General features: G+C 39.4%; 2 protein-coding genes across 2 annotated transcripts; one reads left to right on the top strand and one right to left on the bottom strand.

Moving 5' to 3' along the window:
• Positions 1-4,318: 4,318 nt before the first annotated feature.
• LOC140941526 (uncharacterized) lies at positions 4,319-7,249 on the bottom strand. The gene is made up of 3 exons (XM_073390538.1): positions 7,005-7,249; positions 5,913-6,028; positions 4,319-4,533 (listed from the first exon to the last, which is right to left on the bottom strand). Exons 1-3 carry the CDS (start codon positions 7,027-7,029, stop codon positions 4,357-4,359), a joined length of 318 nt encoding a protein of 105 aa, XP_073246639.1. The 5' UTR covers positions 7,030-7,249; the 3' UTR covers positions 4,319-4,356.
• Positions 7,250-16,320: 9,071 nt separating this feature from the next.
• On the top strand, positions 16,321-26,322 carry LOC140941956 (protein sax-3-like). The gene is made up of 6 exons (XM_073390953.1): positions 16,321-16,432; positions 17,932-18,267; positions 21,225-21,509; positions 22,174-22,461; positions 25,874-26,089; positions 26,159-26,322. The coding sequence occupies exons 1-6, from the start codon at positions 16,351-16,353 to the stop codon at positions 26,320-26,322; spliced, it is 1,371 nt and encodes a 456-aa protein (XP_073247054.1). The 5' UTR covers positions 16,321-16,350.
• Positions 26,323-27,251: the final 929 nt, after the last annotated feature.

The raw sequence follows: 27,251 nt of genomic DNA on the forward strand, positions 1-27,251 counted from the left end.
GTTCCGGGGGTTCCGGTTGGTTCCGGGCGGTTCCGGGCAGGTTCGGCCATTTACATACACCCGAAAGAGACTACTAACAATCAGCAAAATAAATATAACTCGGTGAAACATGTACATGAACAACAATTTTCATCCACTAAGATAAGTTTTGAGAGTAAAGTGTCTCTGAAAATCATGAGTCAGGTAAGCATATTAAGCTCATAAACTTCAAAAACCTTGCAGATTTAAGCCGGCTTCCCGGTGTTTGCTTTACTTCAAGATGAACCGCGAGGCAAGAATATCGCTCAGAGCTTTCTTTTTACACTGGCGAAAATCATGAATACATTGTACTCTTCGGAACCTTTTTTTTTGCATTTGTGGTCAGAAGATGTTAAGACTTTTTAAATATCTGTAAGCATGATGTCAAACCTGACTGTAGGTCAGATCATTGTCTTGTGTATAAACTAGGCGCAGAAACTACGATCGACTTTAGGAAACCAGAAAAAAAAAACATCAAATACAATAATAACTCAGGCTTACCAGTTAAGATGCAGCTCCTGAAGGCCATCAGAATCGCTTGAGACTTTTTTGAACCCTCTTTATAATACGCATTAGGAGAAGTGAGTAAAACCGATCCATCCGAGATCGATGACTTTGACAAGCGGCGCATTTCTCAACCAAAAAACCAATAAACAAACCAGCCATGAATAACTTAAGAATCGTGCTAGCAGCTGTATTTCATTTTGTACGTCCAGTGGAAAACGACAGTTAAAAACATCACAAGGTTACACAAAACTCTGTTAGTTTCAGCTATCAGAACAAGTTTCAAGATGCTCCATAAATTTTTAACGCATGAACTCACCTGTCAAATTTTGACCAATCAGAGCACAAAAATTGGACGTAGAGCGTGACCAACGCGTGAACATTGTGAGAAAGGTCAAAAGCAACTTCCCTGTCTGCCTGAAAGCTGGCTTATTTCTCGCGTCCGAGGTCAGTTTGAAATTAAAAGTTTAATAGTGCAACTCATAAACACAACTTTCTATTTCCCATGCATTAAAAAAATTGAACTTGAGCCTGCAATCATTTGAAAATTAGTAACTTGTCAGCGGATAACTTCAAAGAAAAACTCGAACTCAGTGGGCCGATAACCCTACTTTAAGTACCTACCTTTTAACAGCTGCCAATTGAACTTCATTAGAATGGCGACTTTTCGAATAAACGGACTGTTGACTGCGAGTGTGAGTAAGACATTTCAGTCTGGGTTGTAATGGGAGATTAAAGGAACAGTATCCCGTTACTGTGCATGCACCAAACTTTGATTTTTGGACGGGATGTTGCGAAATCAAAAGATGCGAGGCGAGTAAGAGAACCCTGAAAAATCCGTTTGCATCGCGCTTGGCCGAGTTCAATGCTACACTAAAACCTCTCAGGATTAGAGATCAATGATATATTGTTCCCGTTAAGTTTCGATTTGGGCGAAAGCGGGATTTTTTTGGCGTTACTTTTATCAGCCGTTGGCCGGAGGACCAAAAGATGGGAAGCGCTTTGATGCCGATTGAAGGCTTATTTCTTCTGCTAGCTTCCATACAAGCTCAGATAATTGTGAAAGAAATACGCAGAAATGAAACAGCAACAATAAACATTGTAAGAAAGAAACCATTGAGACATTGATGTGACTGAGGAGATCTTGTGGAATTAAGCCTCGTGAAGCAGAATGTTTTGCAACGACGCGTTAGTAAACTTTTAAATGAACCTCCCTACGGCCGACAAAATCAAATAAACAGGCGCTACATGTTTAGAAAAAATAGTGCCATGAAATCATAATATAATTTTTGACTAACCTTTGCGGTGATTCATAGCGTTGATGGAGATTGCATTTTTATTTATGTCTTTCAAACGTTTGAGTCTAGAACGCGAGCAAATCAGCAAATTACTGGACTTAGAACAATTGACCTCTCACACGAGTTTAACATCAGAAAAACTGTTCTTCAAGCAAGCGGAACGAGATTTTCGGGTCGCGAGGCGGCCCTGCTAGCGATAAAATCGCGATGAGTCTTCCTTTCGCGAGCCAAACTTTGAAATAAAACGAAAGACTTCTTCTTCAAAATATTACTTGAGAATGTAAACAACAAATCACCGTCGGCGGTGTGGTCCGGAAGGAAATCTTGTCGAGTCAATGTGACAGTTCTATTGTCTTTTGAAGAAAAAACAGATGACGAACGCGCGTGCGCATAATAGGGACACTGTCCCTTTGATGGGTGCGAAATGTCAGATCGTGTATTTGAGCCCACGTTGTTAGTGATCTGATAGTGGTCTTCACACGTCTCATTTTGACAGCTGTCAATTGACCTTAATTGGCTTGCGCATATAACTTTAGACTTCTGGCACCCGTCTGACAGCCCTGGCCGGTGAAACAGAAGTTTCATTTCATTTTCATTTTTATGTTGGTAAGTGCGACCAGGAGCCTATTATTTCAGCTTATATGTAGGGGAAAACGACTGGTCTTTCATCTGAGCCCGCGAGATGGTCATGTGATTACTGTCAGCAAATGTCTTATTTTAACAGCTGTCAATTCATCCTCAGCTCACATGAAGCGTGTGTACGGGTAGGCGTACGCTACGTCATAGCCAAATTTTCTCGGATGGATAGTTTACCAAATTTTCTTACCCATGGTGCTTCACAGGCGCGCGAGAGCTCCGTTGTTTAAGCAATAGAAAACGTTTTCCGTGTTTGCATAGCCTGATATAAACACGAGAGGAGTTGGGAGAATCGACACAGTTATGCAAACCCGAGACGAAGTCGAGGGTTTGCATAACTGTCGAGAATTCGCCCAACCCCTCGAGTGTTTATATCAGGCTATGCAAACGCAGGAAAGAAGTTTTCTATTGCTTTTATAAAATAACTTTCCCGAGAAAAAACGCAAAACTCTTTGTTATGGCACTGATTTAAAGAGAAATTCTTACCAGTCGCAAAGTCGTGTACACGAAGGCTTGCACGCCTAATCAGTTTTGTAAAAAGATGCTTTCCAAAATACGGATTTTTCCCGCTTAATAATTTTTGCTATGTGCTCATCCGATTTTACTTTCGTGAACAGATACACGAACCAAGTTTGTGCTACGCGAATTGCTATTAAGGATTAACTTTATGGGTTTTTAAATAGATAAAAAAAAAACCGAGAAATAATTTCTCTGTGTGTTGTGGGTTCTTTGATTGATAACATTAGCTCAAACCACGATCCTGAGACAACAGCATCCAAGTTGACTTTAATGCTTCTCACATTAATACACCGATAACTTCTGTGTATGTCGGCACATTTTAATAGGATTTACTTTTAGGTTCAGTTTTTGAGCATTTTTCGATACGCAGATAATGAATTTTATTTGAAAGTATGTTTCTCTGGTTATTCAAAATTTGCGCTCCAAGTTTAATACACAGAGGTCTCTAAAGTATTGTTTTTACTTTAAAAATTCGCGGTCGTTTAAATGGGTTAACAGCTGCAAACACTGACGAATGAGATTGAAGGAGAAGGATCAATCTTCACAGGACTATGCGTGAACAACATTCTGATGACTTTTTAAAGCCGGTCGGCAAAAGCAGATCCCGCAAATATCCACAAGGGTTAAAAAAAATCCAGCTGTTTACAACATGGACAACATCTTGAATTTCAAACAGCAACGCACGCATGCGCATTCTGTTTTTGTCTAGACGTTTCCCGCCCGTTCGCCTCGGATACGTCACCGAAGTGAATTGACCGAGGGCGACTGGGGATACGCCGTACGGGGACAGGGCAAGTGTCTTCTCATTTTTTCTTGTTATTGAGATTTTGTAGTGCATCTAAAAGATCGGTGATAACACATGCACAATAATAAGATATTCCCAGCCGCTATCATGAATAACAAGGACACAGTTTTCAAAACAAATTATAAAGAAAATAAATTACGGGAGAGCGCGTGTAGATGTTTTGCTCATGCAGCTTTTTTTGTCTGTCCCCGGCTCTGCGTCTGCGTGATTTCGGCTTGTAAGGCCCTGTTTACATGGAGGTGCGGGACCACAGACGGGTGAGGTTGCACCTCTAGCATTCGTTTGAACAGAAGTGAAATACAAATTAGGCCATGTTTGTTGTCTTCTCAGGAATCAACTGTAATAGTTCCTTTTATTGACAATATCATCCGGGATCTCACCTTTTTATAAATCTGGCTATGATGTCCAATGTGTTAAGGTTTAATTTTAAGTTAGTTGTTTAACCTTCTACATTATATTGAGACCTAATCCAAACTCACTGACTGAAGAGTTCTGGTCATGGTAATCATACGGCGAACATTTCATGCAAGTGTATTTGCTCTGTCAGTTACAACCGGGGGGCAACACAACATTAAATTAATTGACAATGAACATAGCCTGTGGATTTGGGTAACTCGTTATTTTCATGGGTACAAGTGTGGCCATTTTGTTCTCGTCACATCCAAGGTACAAGGTGTTGTAACGACTGCTCTTGAAAACTGTATGACCCCAGTAAAAGTCGGGCTCAAATTTTGCCTCTTCAGATGGACTTGACTGGAACAATAAAAAAGTAGATTAGAATAGGAAAGGGCTTTTAGAGAGGGTAGTGAAATGAATGGAGTTTGACTTGAGAGGGACATTGGGGGTACTCAATATAACTGTAATACAGTAAGAAAAGTTGGTAATGACCGAAATGTCATCTCGAAATAGACAGAAAAATCTATACCGCATTTATGATCGGTCAAACTTTATAAAATACTTAAATTGCATCCATCAGGCGTGTTTGATTATCTCAAACATGTTTGCACCAGAACATCAGCCACTGCCAGAAAACGTGAGAAGACAAGCCATTGCTTACTTTATTTTGTGTTGGGTATTATTGTATTGACCTGTATTTCAGGAGAGCTCAAATGAAAGGTATTGCAATACCGTGTAGGATCTACGTTTACTGAATATACCGTCAGCCAAAGGGATGAAAAGCCGCATACTGCAGGGCTAGATGATACCAAAATCCCTCACATTACCGCTTAAAAGAAAAGCCTCAATACCGTAAACCACGTCCGACTCGCTTAATATCTGAATTCGCGTACTTTTTCAATCTTCATTGCGATTAGGCCAACTCTCTTGCAACTCACTTAGTTTGTCAAATTTATCAGAATTCCCTAGAGGTGAATTCCTAAGAACCAATATCTAAGTTCAGAAAAAGACAAAAAAATTCGTTCTAATGTCCTCCATATAAAGTAAAATTAGACATTTTCACATCTTAACCGTGCAGTGACAGAAGGAACAAAGACAATTTTACTCTGCACTCGGTAAAAGAGACTGAACATCTTCATTGATATTCATTTCAAACCCACTGGCCACAGTTTTGAATTGGATCTTTGGGACAGACTTGCCTAAATCGAACAGACTGATGATTCCAAGTTGTTTATTGTCACATATGGTGTCGTGTTGTCCAAGCTGGTTAAACCGTGATTATAACGCCGATGAAGGTATGTTTCTTGAAAAACGATAAAGACTTGCAACCTTCAGATTTGATGTATGAAGAGGACGACTATGAAGACAAGACATGAGTTAGTTTTTTTTTTGCAGTATTCTAAAAAATCGAGACCCCTGAAAGCTGCTGCTGCTTCTTCTTCTTCTTCTTCTCCTTCGTCTTAAGAAAAGCTAGCGCGGTTATTTCTATTAATCGAGGTTACGCCCTCTAAAAATAACTTTTTTTGCCACAACAATGCTCTCGGAAAAAGCCGTAACTAGAATGGCCGCCATTTGACGTTTTTTTTTCCCTCCTAAACTACCGCTGGATCACGTGCGCACTACCTTATACTGTTGAGGAAATCTTATCCTTCTAGTCCTCCTCGTCGTTTCTAATAATAGGCCAGGGCACTGTTCTAATACTACCAGGGAAAAGGTTTCGTTCAGGAATGACTAACCTGGACAGTGACTTGCTGACCGCCTCCAGCAGCGGTAATATATAACCATGTACCGCCAGGTTCCTCAAAAACTAAATACCAATAATTCATCGCTATGTGTTTTGCTTTTATCACAGCTGAAAAGAAAAAAAAATGTACGCCATATTAAAGGGGCATGTTTGTTGCTTCTTTATGTTGATTCTATTTGAAGAAATATCATACATTAGGGTAGCGGGAAAAGGAATACACATGAACCAGGTAGTCTGCTAATGAGCTCAAAGGCACCTTGTTCTGGTGGACTATCTGGGATGTATTTGTCTACTTATTATTCGCTTCATATAATATCAATTTTTAACAGCCCCTAAATCCAATATTTTCCAGTTCAGTTTTAAAAATTATAATCACCGCCCTCCACCCTCCCCCCCCCCCCCCCCCTCCGCAAAAGAAAAATTTCATACATTAAAAACATTCGAAAACACATCCAATTTTTTTTTGTTTTTTTTAATTACTGAGTTAAGAAAATTGTTACACCGTCCTGAAGAGCCACAATTACGGCGAACGGCAGCTGTCGACGGCTGCAATCTCGCTCTGTGTTGGGTTCTATCGTTGTCGTTTTGACTCTTGCAAAGTTAATTTTCATCTAGTACGATCAGCGTTGCAGAATTGTCAATCTGTCCACCAAGGACTCTAAATTAACGGAGTCTTTTTTTGTTTTTGATCAAATGAAATCTCGGTTAGATGTTTAAGAACTATGTGCGGAAATTCCCTAAAAACAATGCTTTTAACCCGGGGGTGGGGGGAGGGGGGCACCTCCATAAAAATTAGGTGGGGGTGTGCGGCACCCTTCCTGAAACCCTTGTAACTCTATTTCAGACCAAAATGGTCAAAATTGATACCCTATTTCAGACCGTAACGTCTAAAAAACCATTGGTACCCTTTGGTAACGCACATACCTGAAAAGCCTATATAAGGGAGTAACCCGAGGAGGCTTTTATATAATCAGACTTTCCCTTGACTGTCTTGTGGTGGGAAATCTCTCTTCCTCATAAGTTCGGCCTCTCGAAGATTTTCCCGCCAAGTTGCATGCTCATTTGAAATGCAAATCAAACTTACTGTTATCACTATTGAAACCACCCATGCAAGTTACCACTGCTGGGTCAGCGGGAGACCTCTGAATCAAGCCGTTGCTTACGATATTCCACAGGCGGTATGGGCTGTTTTCAATTATAGGATGTGGTTTGAAGTCTGAAGGTTGTGAAGTTTGTATGAAGTACCCAGGAATGGTATAATGATGCCAGAAATAGGGAAACCAGTTCTCTTTAGGGTGATCTTTACAAAAACTGGATGACTATGTGGCCGGCGGAAAAAAACAACAACATAATATCAACTTTTTTAGAAAGTACTAATCTTCTGTAGCTGGCTTTGGTTAGATCATTTGAAACATTACAACAGCTGAATTTCTTTAAGTATTTTATTTTGCTTGTAAAGCATTTGTACCTTATTTTACCCTTTTTCGTAATTAATTGTGCTCTATTGTCTTAGCAAATTAATCTTCCTTTTTCTTATAACACTTTTTTTTTGTTTACATTTAATTTTACGAATCTACTGAACTATTTCGTTTATTCAATTCGTATACTTATTTCATTTTTTATTTTTTATTTTTTTTATTTCTTACACATCCCGCCCCGAATAGCGTTTGCTGCTTGCGGGTTGTATTTTCGTTATTATTATTATTATTATTATTATTGTTATTATTATTATTATTATTATTATTATTATTATTGTGGTTGTTGTTGAAAAGCTGTACCATGTGCTCAAATACCTTAAATTTGCTTATTAGCTTTTAATTGGGAGGCTTTGATAAGCTGAGGTATGAGACTAAATATGGTTTATTTCACAGTACCTTAGTATCTTCTTGCTTAGAGACAATCAAAGCCTTCATTCGAGAATTCTCTTGCAGTTCTGTGTTATTCGCAAGGTCTAGATAATCATCAAACCTTTTGTCATAACTTTGGAACGTCACATTTGTTGGTGCAACTTCATCGGCGAGACGTCAGAGAACACACGTAGAAAATGATGACGCAAGTGTTTTACTTCCTCGCCTTCCTGAAACTGTAATATGCGCTTTGAGCTACCGAAAGTGACATGCAGATTTTTCGCCACCGTAGTCACGAATCGCCTTTGCATCGTATTGATAGCCCGAAGAGCTGTAACGAAAATTAAATGACGCTACATTACATTAGGTATGTTATCAAAGTTAGTGTTAACGCCAGCTACGGCAATATTTTTAAGTAACAACTAAAACACTGGGCCACGTTCAAACGGCACCAGACGAATATTCACACGACACCGTTTAATATTTTCAGAGGTTTTGCCATCTGCTCATACTCAGAGCGCTACTTTAGCAAATCATGCAAGATGGCGTCTCCCAGCGGAGCTACCACGCATCCTTGTAACCTCACCTTTGCCGTACAAAAATTCAGACGGTTATGTGTTCACACCGCACCGTTCAAATTTTTAACCAAACGAACTAAAAATTTGACCTTGATTTTAGCGTTTAAATTTTTGACTGAGAAGGCGTCTAAATTTCCGCACGAATTATTTGTCAACTTGTCGTGTATTGACAACCCGTAGAATTTCGGTAATTTTCCAACTTGGTTGGGTCCCCCTCGCCCCCTGGAAAGATTATTTTAATCAAATCGACTCAAAAATGTCTTTACACTGTACTTTTATGCAAAAGATAATTCTTTCTGCGACATACATGAGAGAGATCTTTTTCTTTATGTTAATGCAGGGTCAAAATAATCTCTATTCTGCCTGGTAGAGGTCTGTGTGAGTTAATAATTAACGGTAAGTCATTTAGGTCAATGGACAGGGCACCCAATGGATCTGTTCCTCAAGATATCTGTTCTTCAGGCAAATTTTTGCTGGGTGGGAGATGTGGAAGAAATGATATGTTCGTGGGAGGAAACTGTTGCTGGAAAAAGATAATTTAGGGTGTCTGAGGTTATCCCATGTCTAGAATAATTGCTATGTGGTATTTGGCAGAAACCTCTTTCCCCTCCAGCCCCCTCCACTGAACGGGTAAATTTTGTCTTCAGGCCACACCCATTTTCCTACCGAACCCCCCTCCCCCTACCCCCACTGAAGGTCTGAGTTTTGTCATATGACCACACCCAAACTGGCCAGTAATATCTGGACATACGTCTGCAGAGAAACTTCCAAGTAACTATCGTGCAAGCCGTGAAAAAAGCACTCAGCCAACCGCAAATAAAAGATCAGCGATGAAAACAATAATTTTTTGCTTTGAAACTCCGATTGACAGTAAAATAACTGATAGCTTGTTCAACAGAACAGCTTTTACTGTTTAATAACTACCAATCTTACTCGGATTTTCCGCCGGAAAAAAACCTCGAAAGGGTTCCCGCCACCCTCCCCGGAAATTGCCTCTTTTTGGACCCTCCTCCCCTCTGAATTTCCGTTACCTTCTGTGGGGGGAGGGGGTAAGGATATTTTCTAGAATTACACATTTGCCATTCGTTCTGGCTAAAGCAGGCTATGGTAAAAAACTGACTGCATTTAAAAGTTAATGGTACATAGATTAGTTCTGAATATGATTCGCCCAAATTTATACACAAAAGTGGAACCTATGATAGGCTCTTGAATTCAAGCTAATTCCCAGTCGCCTTTATGAGGTCATTTAAAGCTTAACTGGACGAATTTGCAAGACTTAGTGCTTTTCCTGATCCGTCTTCTGATTGTCAAAAATGAAAAAAAAAAAAAAAAAACACGGCCAGTAACATCATCAAACTGAAAAATCAGGATTTCTGAATACAGTTTATGTATGATGAATGCAAGAATCATATAACAACAACAGTCGAATATGCCCCAGTGAAATTCGATTGGATTCACGAGAGGATAAAGGTGGACAGAGAAGGCATCCCCTATACAAACCCTATTCGATAAGTAATTCGTCTCGAGTTATTTTTAAGACCATAGATCCCAAGGGGATTAAGACAACCGCCAATCAAGTAGGGCGAATGTGTTACGCGTGGATGATCCACGCTCAGAACCACTCGTCCTTCACGAATTGACACAGAAAAATATGGCAGAAGACGCGGAGAGCGATATCGCAATTTGTTTTGTCGACGGAAACAACTAAAGAGAGATTTCTGCTAAAGCTGTGTCAGCGAAACGGAAATTAAAAAAGAATCGCCCTCCCTCTTTTGTATAGAGCTAACAGTACAGCAGGGAAATCCTTAACACGCTCAATATTCTCTCAGGATCATTTATAATTTACAGCTTGAAGAGAGCAATTTCTGGTTTGATATTTATTCTTTTATTAGTCTTTTATTATTCAACAAAAATAACACTTGGCGTCCTTCTTGCTTTATTGTACAAAAGACCGGTTTCAATAGACCCCCTTTTCCCAGGTGAGCGCCGACTCATTTCGCTTCAATATTTCAGAAATGCTCTCGATCTCTTTGCGCTTTCATTGCCTTTCGCCCTACATGTTTTGCACGGCGTTTAGTCATGCGAAACCTCCACGAAACATCCACGCAGCGCGCGAGGTAACTTTATCCCGATTCTAAAAATAACTCGAGACGAATTACCTACGGAATAGGGTGTGTATGGGGGATACCTTCTCTGTCCCCTTTATCCTCTCTTGATTGGATTGTAAAAGGCCCCGTCTCTAACGTTTTTCAATTTCAATGATCACCCTGTCTACGCATGCATGAACCCTTTTGTTAAAGAGCTCGTTTCACGGTTGTCTAATACAGTTTCAGCTTACCAGTTAGTCTGCAGTTATAAGTCATTATTTGCAATGAAACTTTAGAAATTACATCAATCAATCGTTACAAGCAACAGAAATGAACTTTGAAAAGCTGATAGGTGAACAAGTTTTCAAAATCCAAAATTACAATCGATTTTAATCTTCTAAAATTTTATACGATCCCTGCTTCCGTTTGTACAGTTATATTTTGCTCTGTCATTTATACCTTTTCTATCTTTTTGAGCAGTTGTTATAATGACACTCAATTTGATGACGGTTCACACTGTTTGAAATTTGATAGATTTCGTCGTACAACTAATCAATAACTACACAGCTACTTACGTAGAGAAACAATGGACTGTATCAGCGGTATGTAACCCTTAGCCGACTGTTGAGCAACTCGATCAGGTTGAGGAATTAAAACACACTGAACACAAGTGCGAGTTAAAGGTCTTTTTGTACACAGTTAGTCCCGGAACACCATGATAATTAATTATAACTGTCGTCGTGACGTGTCTGACACAAAAAAGTTAAGGTATTCATGAGGATTGAACAGTGAATCACTTAGACATAATTAGTTCCTCTTTCTAAGAAAGCTTTAAACCGCAAAATCAATACGAATGCAAAGATCGTATTGAAAATATATCCTGTTTTTCACTAAGAGCTATGCTGTTTCAGGTTATCATCAGGCAATACCTTGAGCCCAAATTGCATTATTACCAGTGAATTGTACAAGGCAATTCTCTATTTTAGTATTTTGTTTTTCAAAGGCAGGTCTCTTAGTTAAAATGAAAACGTAATGCCTGGCTTAATGAAACATGATGAACTGAAATCCTTTTTTTTTTTTTTTGGAACGTTTGCTGTTCCGGGTTATTATGAGATATAGTAGTTTGATATCAAATTGCATAATTGTCAGAGCATTGCAGGAAACAATTCCTTTTCTTTTCTTTTCAAAGTAAGGTCTCTCATTTGGTAAGAAAGGCAAAACTTCGCAAAGTTAGAATATAAATACTATACTATACTGTAAATAGCAACCTCCCCAGACCCCATGACAATCTCCTAAAAAACCTTACAATTGGGGGATGAGAAAAAAATGGGGCTTACTATATTTAGTTATTAATTCAGATGGAAACTTAATTTACAGACTACTTTTAATGACAGCTGTGTCATGGTTGTAAAAGCGGGCACCCCTCCATCAAGCGGTGACATAGCTCCTTCTCTAGTCTTAACTGGTTTCCGCTTAGCCCTTAAGTCCAAAGAGTGACCAAAAACAAGTTTCTGCGATCAATATCAATAGGTATTAAAAAGAGACGGTTATAATATAAGAATTAAGAAAATGATCTCCTGAGGGAAAATTTTACCAACAAATTGTTTAAATAAATGTGGACAGAGATCGATCAGTGTGGGGAATTTGTCACTTGGATATTGGAGGGCTAAAAAGTCTAAGGAGCTAGGTTGAACTGCACCATGCCAAAACGCGCCTAAAAGCCCATTTGTCATTTGTATTGTTAGAACATGCGATATTGACTATAAACAGCTAATTACGATAAATTTTCATGCCGTCTCAAGTGACTGAGTTATAAGACCTTTCTCTTAGCCGTATTTGCGTCCATACTGTGACAATCGGCAGTCTTTTTCCGTCTAGAACTACCTAGATTTATTTGGTGTTCCTTTATGAATTCATTTCTTGTCCATATGTCCATATTCGATAACATATGTTGATCAAATTTGTTGATTGTTTTACCACAAACAGAAGAATTCATACCAATATCTTTAATGGGTCACTTGAATGGGTGTTGCATGTTTGCCGTTAGCGGTGCAATATTTGTGTTCGTTACAAAAGTGGTCTCTGTTGTTCTTGCTACGCTTTGCTGATTGGAATGGTCTTCCTTCCAGTGCGTCATTTCCGATGAACTCGATCAAAGTTCAGGCTTGATGCTTCGTTTGTTTAACCAAAATTCAAATAATTAAGAATTCCTATTAAAATCGTTCGCCAAGAGTTAATTGTTAAAACTTGGAGACTGTCATGTGTAACTCATTGGTGTCGAAATTGAGTCGCTAGCAGAAACTCTCTCCAGTTGGTAAGTCCATCGTATAACGGGTTGTGTAGTCATTATTTCGGTGAACTTCCTGATTCCCTGGTCGGAAATAATCCACATTGATGTACTACATGTACACTAAATTGGCTGAGCGGAAGGGGCCCGAGTTATAGGTCACTCTGCCGGTCAAACGTAGGTGCAAGTTTTTCCACATTGTAAAATCAAAGCAGTAACTGTCAAATAATTATGCAGTTAAAAGCGAGCGTAAGGGGCCCGAGTTATAGGTCACTGAGCCGGTCAAACGCAGGTGCAAGTTTTTCCACATTGTAAAATCAAAGCAGTAACTGTCAAATAATTATGCGGTAAAAGCACCTTGCACTTTTTTTACATGGATTATGGATCGTCACAGATGTCTGCAGCTCTTACGCCATACTGAAAAAATGAAAACCATATCGAGTGATATGGAGTGATATGGTAGCGATGATGACCGACAGTAACAGTAACGGTAACAATATCTTTATTGTGCCTTAGTCTCCATATGGAGGTATAGGTCCGTTTAAAAGTAACAGGCGTCTAACTAATGATGCACGCACCATGAAATAATCAACGGTTTTTATTTTTATTTTTATTTTTTGCTATCTTGGTTAACGGCAACTTATATAACCCTATACTTTTTTTTTTTTTTTTTTTTTTTTAACAGAAAAACCATCTCCAAAACTAGGAGCTAAAAAGATTTAAAGCAAATAGAATTATAATTATAGAATCGCTCAAACTTCGTCGATGAGATTCGGTTACGTAACAAGAGTAATATAAATTGTGTAAATAAGAATTGATATAAATTATCATTTTGCCGGCACGGAACGGAGAACTGGGTTCTACTGTAGCGTGCGAGGAATCGCGGTTACAGGGTCTGATACAGGGGCCGGCGTTTAGTTATTGGTGTCATTCTACGGTCGGCCTCGCCACGTCAACTTGCTGTGTTTAGTTTAGTTTTCACTTATTCTGTTATAAGCCTTTTTTTTCGTTGCCTTTGGCACTGGTCCATATGTTTCTTACTATCTTATGTAGCATCTCGCCGTTTCTGCTAGTATTCATGTTATTAGGCTTCATTTTATTAGTTTTGGCTTGCCAAAGGCGATGCCATAGGATAGGTTGGGGTTACACGGTCCCTATTTTTCTCATAGCTGTTTTTTTTTCGGATTTACGTATCCGGCTGTGGCTTGTGGCGTGTTAATTATTATCCCTTAATTAAAGTTCAGTTAAAGAAGGTCGACTGCCGGTGCTGCCTGAATTATTGTAAAATTTTCTGGCCCTACCACACATACGCGCAAACCTCTGGCTAGTATACAGGCTAAGAGTAATTCTTGGATGATTCAGCATAAAATTTTAATTATCAGTAAGCAGTTGCTTCAGAAATTTACAATGATGGTCGAGTTAATGCATATATTTACTGAGGAAACGAGCCCCTTGATAGTTGATACTGATATATAATGGATGTGGTACGGATATTGCTTCCAAACTGATTCCCACCAATATCGCTTTTTATATTCACCAGGTCCCGGTCGTTCAAACGTTAGATAGTGCTATCCATCGCATAGATCACTATCCAGCGGATAAGTATTTTGGAAACCAATTGCGTTATCCACGATATAGAGATTTTTCCATTGGAACGACTGGAGCCAGAGGGTTTTCTTTGGGTTTCTAAAATACCTGCTATAAACAAGAGTTTGCCATTGTGTTTTTTTTTCTTATTTATAAAAGTATAAATTTCATTGTCACAAAAAGAAAGGTCATCTATCAATAGCTAGCCTCCTTTAACCAGATATTTATTGTCAGGTTATTTGTCATTCCAAAATCTTGTAACATGTTATAATATGTATAAATAAACTTGTTTATCTAAAAAGAACGCTATATTCTCACTATTTTCTTTGGCCCCCTTCTTGTGGCAAAGAATATAACTTCTTGGTTTGTCCGTCTGAATCAGGAGCTTGGCTATAATCAGCTTTTCCGACTTCTACGAAATGCAGCGTTGTTAGTACCACACATTGATAAAATAACATCCGCAGTATATTACATCACCTTGGCTTATTGTTGACTTAATTCCCTTATCGGCTTGACCATGTTTAACTGAATCATAAAGACAGCGTCATTATTATTTACTTTGAGATCAGTGTGCTAGTGGACATAGCCTTAGCGCAAGATTTGGCTCACTGCTTAAGGGGATTTAAAGGTTTGTACTGCCAGACAAAACCCCCTGAAATGAAAAAATCAAATTAGAACACCACACCATTGACAGTCCATTTTCACTGTTCTTTTACCACTTGAGATACAAACTAAACGTCAAGAATCTCTTCAAGTCCGGTAAATCATCAACATCACCTTGCTATTGTTAATTACAATAACTAAAGGCACTTTTTAGAAAGATGGTGAATCATGATGATGAATTAGAGGTTACTTTAATTTATATTCTGAAAATCATGAGTTGGACCATCTAGCAATCAGTGACTGAACACTGACGATTCCTCGAAGACAAATAGCTGCCATCTAAATTAAAAAAAAAAAACGCAGCAGAGCTCAAATTAGGCCTGTTTTAAAAGCAAATGATGAATATAAGCTTAATAATTTTTTCTGACTTCAATTTGTAGAGTAAATTGGTACATTAGTTAGCAACGGCCTTTTCACTGTTTTTAATTGTGCCAAATTGGTGTCCCATTACATTTTATTCAATTTTTACTCATACTGTTTGGACTCATGAGTTTATAGCTGGTATAGCTACCTGCTGTCAGTGATTTCTTTACGTTTCTTTTTTACAAAGTAAGGTGTTGTCAAATGAACAACGTGATTGACGGATTTCACGCGTTTAGTCTCTGGTTGTTGTTTTACAGTACTCGGTGCGTTCGATTAATTGTATACCGGAGTAAGAAAACCCAAAACGTTTGTCTCTAATTTCTTCTACGGTGATTTTTGGACCATTTATAAACTTTAATACAATAAAGCATTTTATTTCAGGCAGTTTTGTAAATATAGCATTGTACAATAAAAGCCAAAACAAGTGATTTCTAGAGTTTTAGTATTATTTCATTCTTATTCCGGAATAGAGTCAATAGAACCGGCCTGATTGTGTGCTGTTCAACAAAATACAGCAATAAAATAAAAAGACCTATCACATGAGTCGATTTAAAAAGGAATATGATTTTTCATCTTTTATATGGCGGGCCTTATGAAAGGTGGCTTAGATTAAAGTGGCTCAGCCCGATTCAGCCTCTTGTAACTAGGCTCTTAACTGAAACATGAATATGAATATTAGCTTATCTTTTTATCATCAATTGTTTAGATTAAGCTGAAAAATTCTATAATAATAGGAGTGCAGTTGTTCTATATTAGAAACTTCATTAATTGAGCTGAGCTATTCACTTCGTGGGTGACCCTCAAAATCAATTTCAACTGCATTAAACGACGGAAAAGAAAACAACGAAAGTTCATTTATTTAAAAACTCATGCTGATTGTTATTATGATGCAACAAATAACGTCAACCGTCCATATTTTATGGTTGGTCAGAACATGCTTAATTCAAACATTGCATTAATGTTTACAATAATATTTCAATTCATTTCAGGCAGCATACCAGAGATAAGCTGAGTAATTATGCTGTTGCTTATTTCGTTGGCTTTTTTCTATTTCCGTAATGCAGAAACAGCTTGTGTTCCAATGGAAGAACAACAAAAAGGTAAGCAAAAATATACCACGATTTGAAACGCGAAAGTCAGAGGAATAAAAATAATGTGCTCCACGGAAATTAATTGCCAACAAAACTAGATAAGACGGCTTATAATTAAGGAGGGGCCGGCGAAATGGGTGTCTGTGCTGACATAATCTTTCCATATTAGTTGAGTAGGATCTCGTTGATTCCATTTTTCAGCAGCTCTAAATTGGAGTAATCGATGCTGCTTCTATTCCTCATCATGAAGCTGTCTAATCCCATAGTAGTCAGCCAAATGATTTTAATTATTAATTATTACCGAACACGGGATAGTGATTGTCGTCTGTTTGCTTAAATTGGTCGACGTTTCGGCTCTAACTTCGGCTTAGCAAGGCCTTCGTCCGTTTGAATAAATGTATTAGTTGTTATCCAAGATTTATTAGAGACCTTTAGATTCCAGGACGAGGACGACTTCGAGTACGAGATTTGACTTCACGTTTTTTCGCGTATTCTGAAATTATAGACTCCCCGGAAAGCTTCATTTTCCCATTTTTCACCAGAAATGTTAGCACTGTTACCTTTAGTAAAGGAGGTTACACCCTCTCGCGATCGCAAAATGATAAAACTTTTAACATTTGATAACTTGTTTCTGCCACTTCGACATTCTCGCTAAAACTCGTAGTAGAATGACGACGGCTACCACATTTTCCCGCCAAAATGACGCTGGTTCACGTGCCAGCACTACGTAGTATTGAGAAAATCTCGTACTCGTAGTCGTTCTCGTCTTAGGATTTAAAGGTCTCTATTATCATTATCACTATCATCATCATGATCATCATCGTCATCATCATCATAATCATAATCATCATCATCGTCATTATCAACATCAACATTACTTTTCTCTCCAAACCTCGCTCGATAGCTGTCGTGGCTGTTCTAGGACTTTGGATCCGCTAGAGACAACCAAGCTTCCAAAAGGAGACACCTCATGAAAATCAGGCTAGTTAGCTTTCGTATATATAACAATGGATTTCGGTGGACAACTTCCACTAACTCCATCCGCTCCTTGGCTCTCTGGTATTCCCCAAATGAAGAGCTTGCAATGCTTGCCAGCTTTTGTTACTTCGACGAGAAAAGCAGAACCTTTCAATGTATGTGGTTTGCAATAGAATGATATAGTAGATGTAACGGAGGACTGGCCACTTCCGTCTCTGGTAGGGATAGGCGAGATCCATGGGGAAATGACCATCATGGTAGTGTTGTAGTGCTGCAATTTGTTTTATAAATTATGCTTTGTCACGCCAAAACTATTTAGTAGTAAAAATTATACGACTGTACAATTTGTCCTCATAAACAAAATATAAATGTATGATGATGTTATTATGGCAGTTGATATATCATAGTTAGGGGCAAATGAGGTGTACTTAAGTAGAAAATAAAGAGTCGAAGATATTTGTTTTCCCTTCCTTAGGTATGCGCAAAGTCTACTGATGGTTTTTGCTAACCTAATATTTAACCATTTACAGTTCCTACAGCTCCTTCACTGACTATCAACACTCTTGAGTTCCCAGATGATCACGTGTTGCTCGTGGGATACAGCGTAACAATAGTTTGCACTAGCAACGCTTCCAAAGAAAACTATGGCATTCCAAGTTTAGGCCAACCGTATTGGATCCACTTCTACTTCAATGATAATCCTTTTAAAATAAAAGAATGCGGTGGTAGAACAAATGATATTGAAGAAAGCAAAGTTTGTACCCATGTTATTAACAATGCATCAAGAAGTGATTCTGGTAATTACACTTGTTGGGCAAATAATCAATTGCAATGTACGGCGGGCTCTATAGAGCTAGTGTTTAAAGGTAAGCAGTAAAGTATATATTTGTACTTTTTATTATACCTCCATCAAGAAGTGGTCATGATTCTGGTAATTATATTTCTTGGGCAAATAATCAATAATAATAAAATAAATAAATAAATAATTTACTATAGCGCCTTTTAACATAAAAATGATCAAAAGCGCTTTACATTAATGATGATTAAAATTATAGAAGGAATCTATGATAGATAAAACCGAATAAAAGTAATATGCTGATAAAAATACATACAGATAAATAAAATAAAAGTGAAAATAAAATCAAGTTAAAACTACATAAAAGCTTATGTCAAAAGGTATGATTTGATATGTCTCTTAAGTTACCCGATATCACGGATATGCGCGAGACGGTTGTTCTTCAATTTAAGAGCGGCAGCGGAAAACTATCTAGCGCCTAATGTTGCCAGCATACGCGTCTTAGGATGTTCTAAAACAGTGGAGTGATGCCATCTTAATGAATATGAAGAAGAGGTCCTAATGCTAACCATATCGCTTATGTATCCAGGTGACATGCCATGAATGGCCTTAAGTGATAATTACAGCTTTAAAATAGATACGGTAAATCACTGGCAGCGATAGCCAATAAAGATTAGAAAGAGCTGGCGAAATGGCGAGATACGGTCGTTAAGTCTTGCCGCAGTGTTCTGAAAGGATGTTATGAATATGATAGACACAGGCTTTACCCATTATTTGTTTAATATGATTGTTCATACTTAGTTAATTGTCAATAAATGCCCCCAAGCTTCTAGCATTCAACGAAGCATCAATAGTATAATCACCAACTTGTAGACTGAAGGCGCCAAGTTTATTGAGCTGCTGTCTAGTCTCGATGACGAGAAATTCACTTTCATCGTCAATTAGTAGCAACCTTCCATCAGTCAGCGATTTCCGTAAGGCACGTATGCACTCCTCCATAGCACGCAGTGCCTCATCTTGTGCGTTATCGTCATCTTCTCTGAAACTGAGTTTCAGCTGCGTGTCGTCCGCGAACCAATGAACTTGTGGAAGATGACGCTCAATAATCTTAAACAGCGAGGATGTTTAAATGACGAACAGCAAGGGTCCCAGACAAGAACCCTGAGGTATGCCACAGCCAGGTGAGAACTGTCTGAGAAGCGATCCATCGATGGCTGACTCCGATTCGACAGATATGAGCTGAACCAGTAAAGCATTTTCCCACGTATGCCGACATCCCTGTGCTGACGCTCCAACAAGATATTAAGGAGTTTAAGCAGCGACGTTTCTGAGCGACGCACGTCAATCGGAAGTGAGATTTTTTTCTCTTTTAATATGCCTTGACGCTACCAAATTTGCATTGGTAAGTGTCTTTACTCTTATAGAGATGATTTGCTCAAGAAGTTGTTCCAAATCACGGCCGAAGGGTACAAAAAGTCTACTTCCGGTTGACGTGCGTCGCTCAAAACGGCGTTGCTTAAACTCCCTATTGTGATCAACTGTGTCGAATGTTGCGCCTAGATCCAACAGGACCATCAGGATGACATGCTGCGAGTTCATTTTCAAGAGGACGTCGATCATTACTTTGAGAAAGGCCGTTTCAGTGCTGTGATGTTGACGATAGGGCGATTGCGCGTGTAGATCAGGATAGATTTCATTGACGACCATGCATGTGCTCGTGTGTTTGACTAAATACAACCTTTTCGGTGAGCTTATAGAAATGTACTGCAGATTGCTGACTTGTCTAAAACTCTGGAAAACCAAGTCAAGTCCAAGCTTCTCCAGCAAAGAATGAACTAGAGCACACTTCCATTGATTAGCAAATGAACCCGTCTGTAGAGAGAGATTAATGATTTGGTGATAACAGGCACCAGAATATCAATGCAGCCGACAACGAGAGGCGTAGGTATTTGGTAAATTGAGTAGGATTTCTTAAGCGCGGCCTCAACGAGCTTTCTGGACTTCCGATTCATTAAATACTCTGAAACCATCCATAGTTGCGCAACAGGTGAGTCCGCTAAACATTTCTCACTGCCAGGCGACACTGTCGTAGCCATGTTATCAAGCTTGTTTTGTATTACCACAATCTTCGGAGCGAAAAAATCACCAAACTTATAAGCAAGTACTACCTTGTCCGTAAAAGGAGGATATTGAGTTATTCGCGCCACGCCAAGCAATCTACTCGTTACCGAGAAAAGCTTCTTCTGGTCGCCACTGCTCTTGTAAATGAGGTCTTTGTAAAACACCCTGCGTGCAACATTCATCAGGTTGTTCGATTTGTTTCTGAGACCCTTGAACGCTCGCATATCGGCCGCCTGGCCTGAGAGGCGCTTGTAGGTCCCCTGTGCAACGACGGCAGACAAATGTACAAAAAAGCGTGCTGAACGTGCAAAGTTCTTGTTCTGCTAATCTAAACATACTACATTTTTTCCCGTTCTCTTTGCCGTCGCCGTCGTCGTTGCCGGCTTAAGGTCCCTAGCTGCATTGTACGCGGGCTCTATATATTAAGAGCTAGTGTTTAATAGCCTGCGCAGCTGGCGGTATTGTGTGATTAAAGTTTTGGCGGCGGAGCCGTGATCCAAAAAATGGAGTTGGGATGAGGCGTTTATTTCTCGCGGCTCCGCCGCCAAATCTCACTCGACTAGTACACAATACCGCCAGCTACGCAGTCTAGTGTTTAAAGGTAAGCAGTGAAATTATCCACCTTAAGGTTTTCTGATTTCCTCTAGATTTTCTTTAAACTTGCTGCATAGAAGTGTCTGATCAAGAAACACCAGTCGTTTAATCATAGTCAACTGAAATCAGTTAGTAAACAATTTATTACATTTAGATACAAACTCGTTAATAAAATAGGCGAAAACTCCGTACTTGCAATTTTTATAGGTAAATGAGCTTGTTCTGGGCGAAATAATGATACACAGATAAATATTTTGTTTTCCTTTTGAACAACACCTAAGTTTAATGTTAAGTTCTGTTGTTATGATCTAGAGAGCTCCTCCCCAATTTTTACTGTCAACCCTCCCGCTAAGAAGTTTATTTCTCATGGAGGAAGAGCGAACTTGACCTGCAAGGCAGTAGGTATTCCAAACCCCGTGATTACATGGTACAAGGATGGGATTCCTGTGCCCGAGGCAAACATCACCGAAGCAAGAGGCCTCTCGACCTTAACTTTGGAATTGGTCACAGCACTTCACCAAGGGGAATACTGGTGCGAGGCAAGAAACTCGCAAGGATGGAGCAGATCCTCTAGTACAATACTGAGTATGAAGCAAAGTAAGTTGTTATAAATGGATATTTTCAGTTTTAAAGTTCTGTTTTTCCTTCTTTTTTCGCTCGAACACCAGTAAAATAAAAGACACGAAAGTTCTGATTTGAGTGCAAAGCACTGTCTTCATCGTATCGCATATTAAAAATTAAATTTATACCTTGGAGAATACGATGGATAACTGTCACCACCTTCGATAAGTATTTAAAGAGTCTTTGGTGCAATTCAGTGTTGCGTGACTCCCGCGGCTACTTCGTAGCCAGCCATAGGTTCCAAACATTGTATTTTTTATTCGTAGGCGAGTGCTCCTTTAAGATCCTGTGAACGAGTTGCATGTCGTCCTTTTAGCTCATGGGCGTCATAAAATGAATTAACGGGCCAGTTAAAAATCAGCTGAATCCAGCCTGGTATCTAGGTGTTCTATCTTGCTTCCTAATCCGGCGTGCCTAACAGTTCACGGTAGTCGGCCACGTTTAACCGAGCCCGGAGCGCTTGGGGACTAGGGTGGGTTAAGGCATTCAAGTGGCTGATTCCCTCTACTAAAAATGGCAAACAAAAGTAAAGAATTCACTGATGTAAATTCATTTTGAGTTTCAGTTCGCTAAGAAATAAATGAGTGCATAGCTACTGAGATACACTGGAGTAATAAGATTTGTTTCATTTTTCTACCAGGGCCAACAATTTCACTTTATCCGCAAAACGTGGTAGTATCCTTAAAGCAAAATATCACCATGGTTCCCTTCGCTTGTAAAGCCGCCGGATCACCTCCACCTGTAGTTACTTGGTTAAAGAACAACTCTACACAGCCCAATGGAACAGTGCTTGAAATTGATGGAATTTCATGGCTCATTCTTGTTTTAGTGGAAATACAGAACAGCGAAGATAGCTACGTCTGCGTTGCTAGGAATTCAGAAGGGGAAGCTTATTCCTCAGAAGCAATGGTGATCAATACAATACCAGGTGCGGACAATAATTTATGGCTGTTGCAAAGATATGTCTACCCTTAAAGGTAAGCTCCATTTCCACCGCTCGTCCGAGTCCGGTATGAGTGCAGTTGGTTATCGAGCGTACCTTCCTAGTAAAAGCTAAGGGAATCTGACCGTAAGCAAGGGCGCGGCATTTCGAAAGGGTTAACTGAATGCACTTAAGACCTATTACACTTATAAGACATAATAATGAAGCATCAATGGTGGAGACAAGGACGCGCCTTCGCCTGCTCTCGGCTCTCTACATCTTAGCCACCTTGAACTTCCTTCTTAACCACTTCGTTTACCACCCATCAAGTGCTAACAACGTTGCGAATCTAAGGACGAACACTTAAAAGAAAACAATTGCTACATTTCACTCCTATACTGTGTTTTCTGAGGCTCGGCCAGTTCGTCGTCGGTTTTTACAACTCTCGAATTACTCCGCATCTTTCAACCCCGTTGTATTACTCGAGATTGCACGCTGTGGTGATATACACCAGGAACTGAACGTTAAATCTTATGGCTGAGCTTCCAATAAAAAAATGAAAAAAAAAAACAACCAAATCAGCAATAACAAAGGACTAAGTTTAAGCAGTCCGGGTTTTTAAAAGACGAATCCACCACGGCCCAGTTACTTCAATCTTTCGTAACTTAGGCGAAAAGCTGGACAAGCGAGTGTAAGTTGATGCTATCTACCTTAAATTCGCTAAAGCCTTTGACAGGGTAAACCACAGTGCTGTTTAGAAACTCTACCGATTCGACATCTGCGGTACCCAGTGTTGTCCTGGTTCGAACACTATTTCACTGACCGTGTCCAAAGGGTTGCCTTTCTCAGCGTCAACCCTGAACCTCTCCCATTATTATCAGGCGTCCCGCAAGGATCAATACTTGGACCACTCTTGTTCCTTATATATAAGGTGGGCCCCAGACGACGATCGAATAGTATCCCATGATGCACCTCGATTCATGTTGTATTATACCTGCGGACGTGACACATCATTATCAGTAATCTTCAGCACGCGTGAAGTGAACATCGATCGCAGTGCTCGATGTGGATGGTTTCCAAACATGTTTCGGTTCAGCAGCTTCTACTTTTGAGATTATCGAGGTGGCTTATATTCACTGTCCTTTAAAGGAGAATTTCAGCGTTACTTTGATCAAGAAGGGTTTTACATGTATTTCACTGATCTGTCGAGAACTCCTTTGTGCGCTCGGTCGCACTGTAAACACAAAGTATAAGACTCGGCAATTGATAAGCTTCGCTAGGTTCACTGAGCAGAACAGTACCCAGGCCAGAGGAGAACCAAAACTATGACTGATCTATAAAGTGGTTCCAACAAAACAGCCGCTACGCTGTGAAGCTAATTACCAAAGGAGAATTTATTACAGCATCGCGCTCAAAGGAGCTGAAGTTTACAACGGCAGTTACAAATAAAATTTAACCTATCGATGCGACAAACAATTCTCTGAAGCACAATCTACCCGGTACTGACTCAAGCAATCATCAAGGAAATTTCCTGGCCAGAATACTGATCTGTTCTTTTGAATAAATAAAGTTTCTGATGTTTCTTTTTCAAATTCTGAGCAGGCCTGTTTACGTTGTGCCGGCTTGCATGCTGCGTGATACCTTTCTTTAGGTTGTTTTCACACTGAAACACACCATTATGCACCGCTCCTTCTTCGAATTAAAAATAATTATAGACAAATTTCTTTTAAAAATAACCTCTTTGAAAATACAAAGTGATTGCTTCGGCATAAATATTAAAGCGCTCTCGAAAGCGCCCAACAGATTGTAGCCTTCAGCAGGCTTTACACATATATTATGACACATGGCGTTGAAATGTGATAAAAGATTCGAAATTTAAGCCATCTTTGGTCGACAAAAAAGTCTTCAGAATGTGGGTACTTCTGGGTACTTCTTAGCCTGTACAATATTCAGGACTTCATTTTGCTGGCGTGACGTCCACATTTCGAAGATTTCAACATATATTCCAAAAAATCTTGAATATTCATGACCTTGTTGTGGGTCAGTGAACACTTTGTGATGGGAAGACTACTTGAAACCGTGAAAATAAATGTTTCTGTGCGGAAACTTCGCTCTTAAGCCATTGCAAATCGGAGAAATTATGTCAAATAACGAAATAATGTAATTTTCTTACTTTTACTGGAAATCGAGTGAGAAAAAAGCCGACGAGAAAACGACCTTATTTCATGATGGAATCTGCCATGACTGCGATATTGCGTGATGCTTCTGGAAAAATGCATCATGGGATACTATTCGCTCGTCGTCTGGGTGGGCCCCTTGAGCTCTCAATTTTATCCTTGACATCGAAAGAATTAGGCAGCGCGCAAAAAAAAAATCATTTTGTCTTTGCCGTATCGGTCCGAACCAAGCAAAGACTATGGAAAAATGAGCCTCTATCTTTTTGTTATTGGCATGAATTTTTAGATCTGGTGTATGTATTCAGATGAATAGTTAGTCTATCGGATTCTTTTATTTCGGTAATTTACCCACATGCACTAGACCCAGGCGCTCTGATTCCTCTCAAGGTACTCCGCGCCATACGATTAGAGCCTTTGAGAACAGTTTTTACAGGAAGACTTCCAAGGAACCTGGAACACTTTATCAGCCCGCCTCTAGAACTTTAACTGTTCAGTAGCGCACTTTAAGAAAGAACTTTTTAATTACTGTTTGTTTCTTACTAAGTCTGAGTGGTTATGATTCCTCCACCCCCACCCCGCCCCCCCCCCCCTTAACGCAAGACCTACAAGAGTATGTGTATCAAGTGCCACACTAGTCGGCCATTGACCCGCTTGCTCGATGGAATGTGTTGTTGATTCTTTTATCAGTGTTTACAAGCCCTATTATGTTTGTTATTGCGGTTTCTGTTGTTTTTAATGCATTGTTACTAAGTTACTATTGTGTGTATAAGTAGTCTTTTTTTATTGACCACGTAATGGAGCTCGCTCTGTGAGATATCTTAGCGCAGATTTTTAAATAAAATAAATAATTAATTAATTAAAAATGAAGATCAATTTCCCAATTGATAAGATTCGACGATGATATGCATATACTTTTGTAGCATCAAAGACGTTTTAAGTTCTGACTCTCGCTGTGTCTAATAGCTTATTGTTTAAACTTGTAATATTCAGACACTATAAGCGTTGCTGACGTTTTTCAAGAGGAGGTTGGGAAAGTGTTCGAGTATAGTGGGAGTTGCCAAACGGCTGTAGGAAAGCTCTTCTTCATTTCGCGTGGCAAAAGGAGATCAAATGGAGAGCTTGACAAGCTAGGCTAAAAACAATCTCTATTTAGTCCCTAGAGAATGTTACGTTCCCTTGTTAGTTCAAAATAGCAGCTATTTAAAATATAAATTACAACTTTTCTCTTTAAAAAACTTCAGATATAGGCCCTTCAATATATCGGCACCCAGAAAATCGCACAGCCTCTCCTGGTGATCACGTGGTATTTACATGCGCTGTCGAAGGACTGCCGGCCCCTTCGATTATTTGGCTGAGAGATGGATTGGAAGTGACTGACAGAAAGGCCAAGACATACCAGGGAAGAGACAGTATCATTTCAGAACTGCATATTGCCTCCGTTGAAAAACACCATTTTGGTAAATATACATGTCAGGCAGCGAACACAATAGGAATTGTTGTCTCAAAGGATGCATTGCTTTCTTTAGCAGGAAGGCGTCCATTGAAAGGCAAGTATTCTGCACTGAGGGAGGGGGGGGATGGTACCCATCAAATGTTTATACGAGGAGGCTCCGTCCCGAGGTCCAACCCCTTAGCCCGCAACTTTTCACGAAAAAGGTACCCCTTTCGTATACCTTCTATTGGCAAATAGTACCCGTTTCACGTACCTTGCTAAGAACGTTGTATCCCTTTTAACTGATGTAAATGCATTGTCTTTTAAAAAAAGGAATCAGTCACAAAACGATAATGTTTTCTTGACTTTTTATAGCCATAAAACTCATCTGTTAGCCCTTTTGGGCCCTTTGACAGACCCAGATGATAGTTTTCCGTACTCTTTTATCTAGTTCAACTAGTGAATAACATAAAAAATGATCAAGGATATGCTAGGCACTAAGTTAGCTAAGGTCTGTCATGTTCCATCGTTTCTAAAACTAGAGACTAACAGCCCTGGGCCTATTGACCAGGTTCCTAATGGAGCTTAATCATTATTTGGCCATTCTAATCCGATCTGGATCTACACTATCCAAAGTTGTTGAGCAGCACTCAACTAAACAGTGGCTAGGACGCTGAATGCATAAATTAAAAAATTAAAATACATTTATTTGACCTTACAAAATTCCAGACGTAAATCTTTTAGAGGATCGGACTGCTTGGTAATGCGCCCCGGAGTCAGGGTGTAATCAAGCCCCAAGTTCCAACCCATTACTTTGTTACATATACCATTTTTAACAGAAAAGGTACCCCTTCTCTACCTTCCAAAAATTGCACTCCTTTCGCGTATTTGTTTAAGAACTTTGCATTCGTTTCGACTGCTGTAAAAGCACTGTCTTTTAAACATGAATACGTCGGGCAAAACCGGAACGTTTTCGTCAGTGACTCTTTCACAGCCATAAAATACAGACCGAACTAGCAAATTTCCCTACCCTTTCATATACTTCAGCTTAAGTAAAATTCCTACCCTTTCATATACCTGAAGTCTGAAAAGGGTACCCCGTTCGGACGGAGCCTCCTCGTTTTGGCCTTTATAGGGAGTCCCCAAGGGTGATTTGCATGAATAGGTTGACTCAATGCTCCAAAGAA

This window comes from Porites lutea, chromosome 6 (genome assembly GCF_958299795.1).
Source record: "Porites lutea chromosome 6, jaPorLute2.1, whole genome shotgun sequence".
Lineage (NCBI taxonomy): Eukaryota > Metazoa > Cnidaria > Anthozoa > Scleractinia > Poritidae > Porites > Porites lutea.

What these genes read in the sequence shown, in the direction of transcription:
- LOC140941526 (XM_073390538.1), bottom strand. Translation starts at nt 7,029, where the DNA reads ATGGGTGGTTTCAATAGTGATAACA. An exon ending in TGGTTTCAATAGTGATAACA is followed by an intron (nt 6,029 to 7,004) that starts GTAAGTTTGATT and finishes TTTTCTTTTCAG; the next exon opens with CTGTGATAAAAGCAAAACAC. An exon ending in GTCAGCAAGTCACTGTCCAG is followed by an intron (nt 4,534 to 5,912) that starts GTTAGTCATTCC and finishes TTATTGTTCCAG; the next exon opens with TCAAGTCCATCTGAAGAGGC.
- LOC140941956 (XM_073390953.1), top strand. Translation starts at nt 16,351, where the DNA reads ATGCTGTTGCTTATTTCGTTGGCTTTTTTCTATTTCCGTAATGCAGAA. An exon ending in AATGGAAGAACAACAAAAAG is followed by an intron (nt 16,433 to 17,931) that starts GTAAGCAAAAAT and finishes AACCATTTACAG; the next exon opens with TTCCTACAGCTCCTTCACTG. An exon ending in TATAGAGCTAGTGTTTAAAG is followed by an intron (nt 18,268 to 21,224) that starts GTAAGCAGTAAA and finishes GTTATGATCTAG; the next exon opens with AGAGCTCCTCCCCAATTTTT.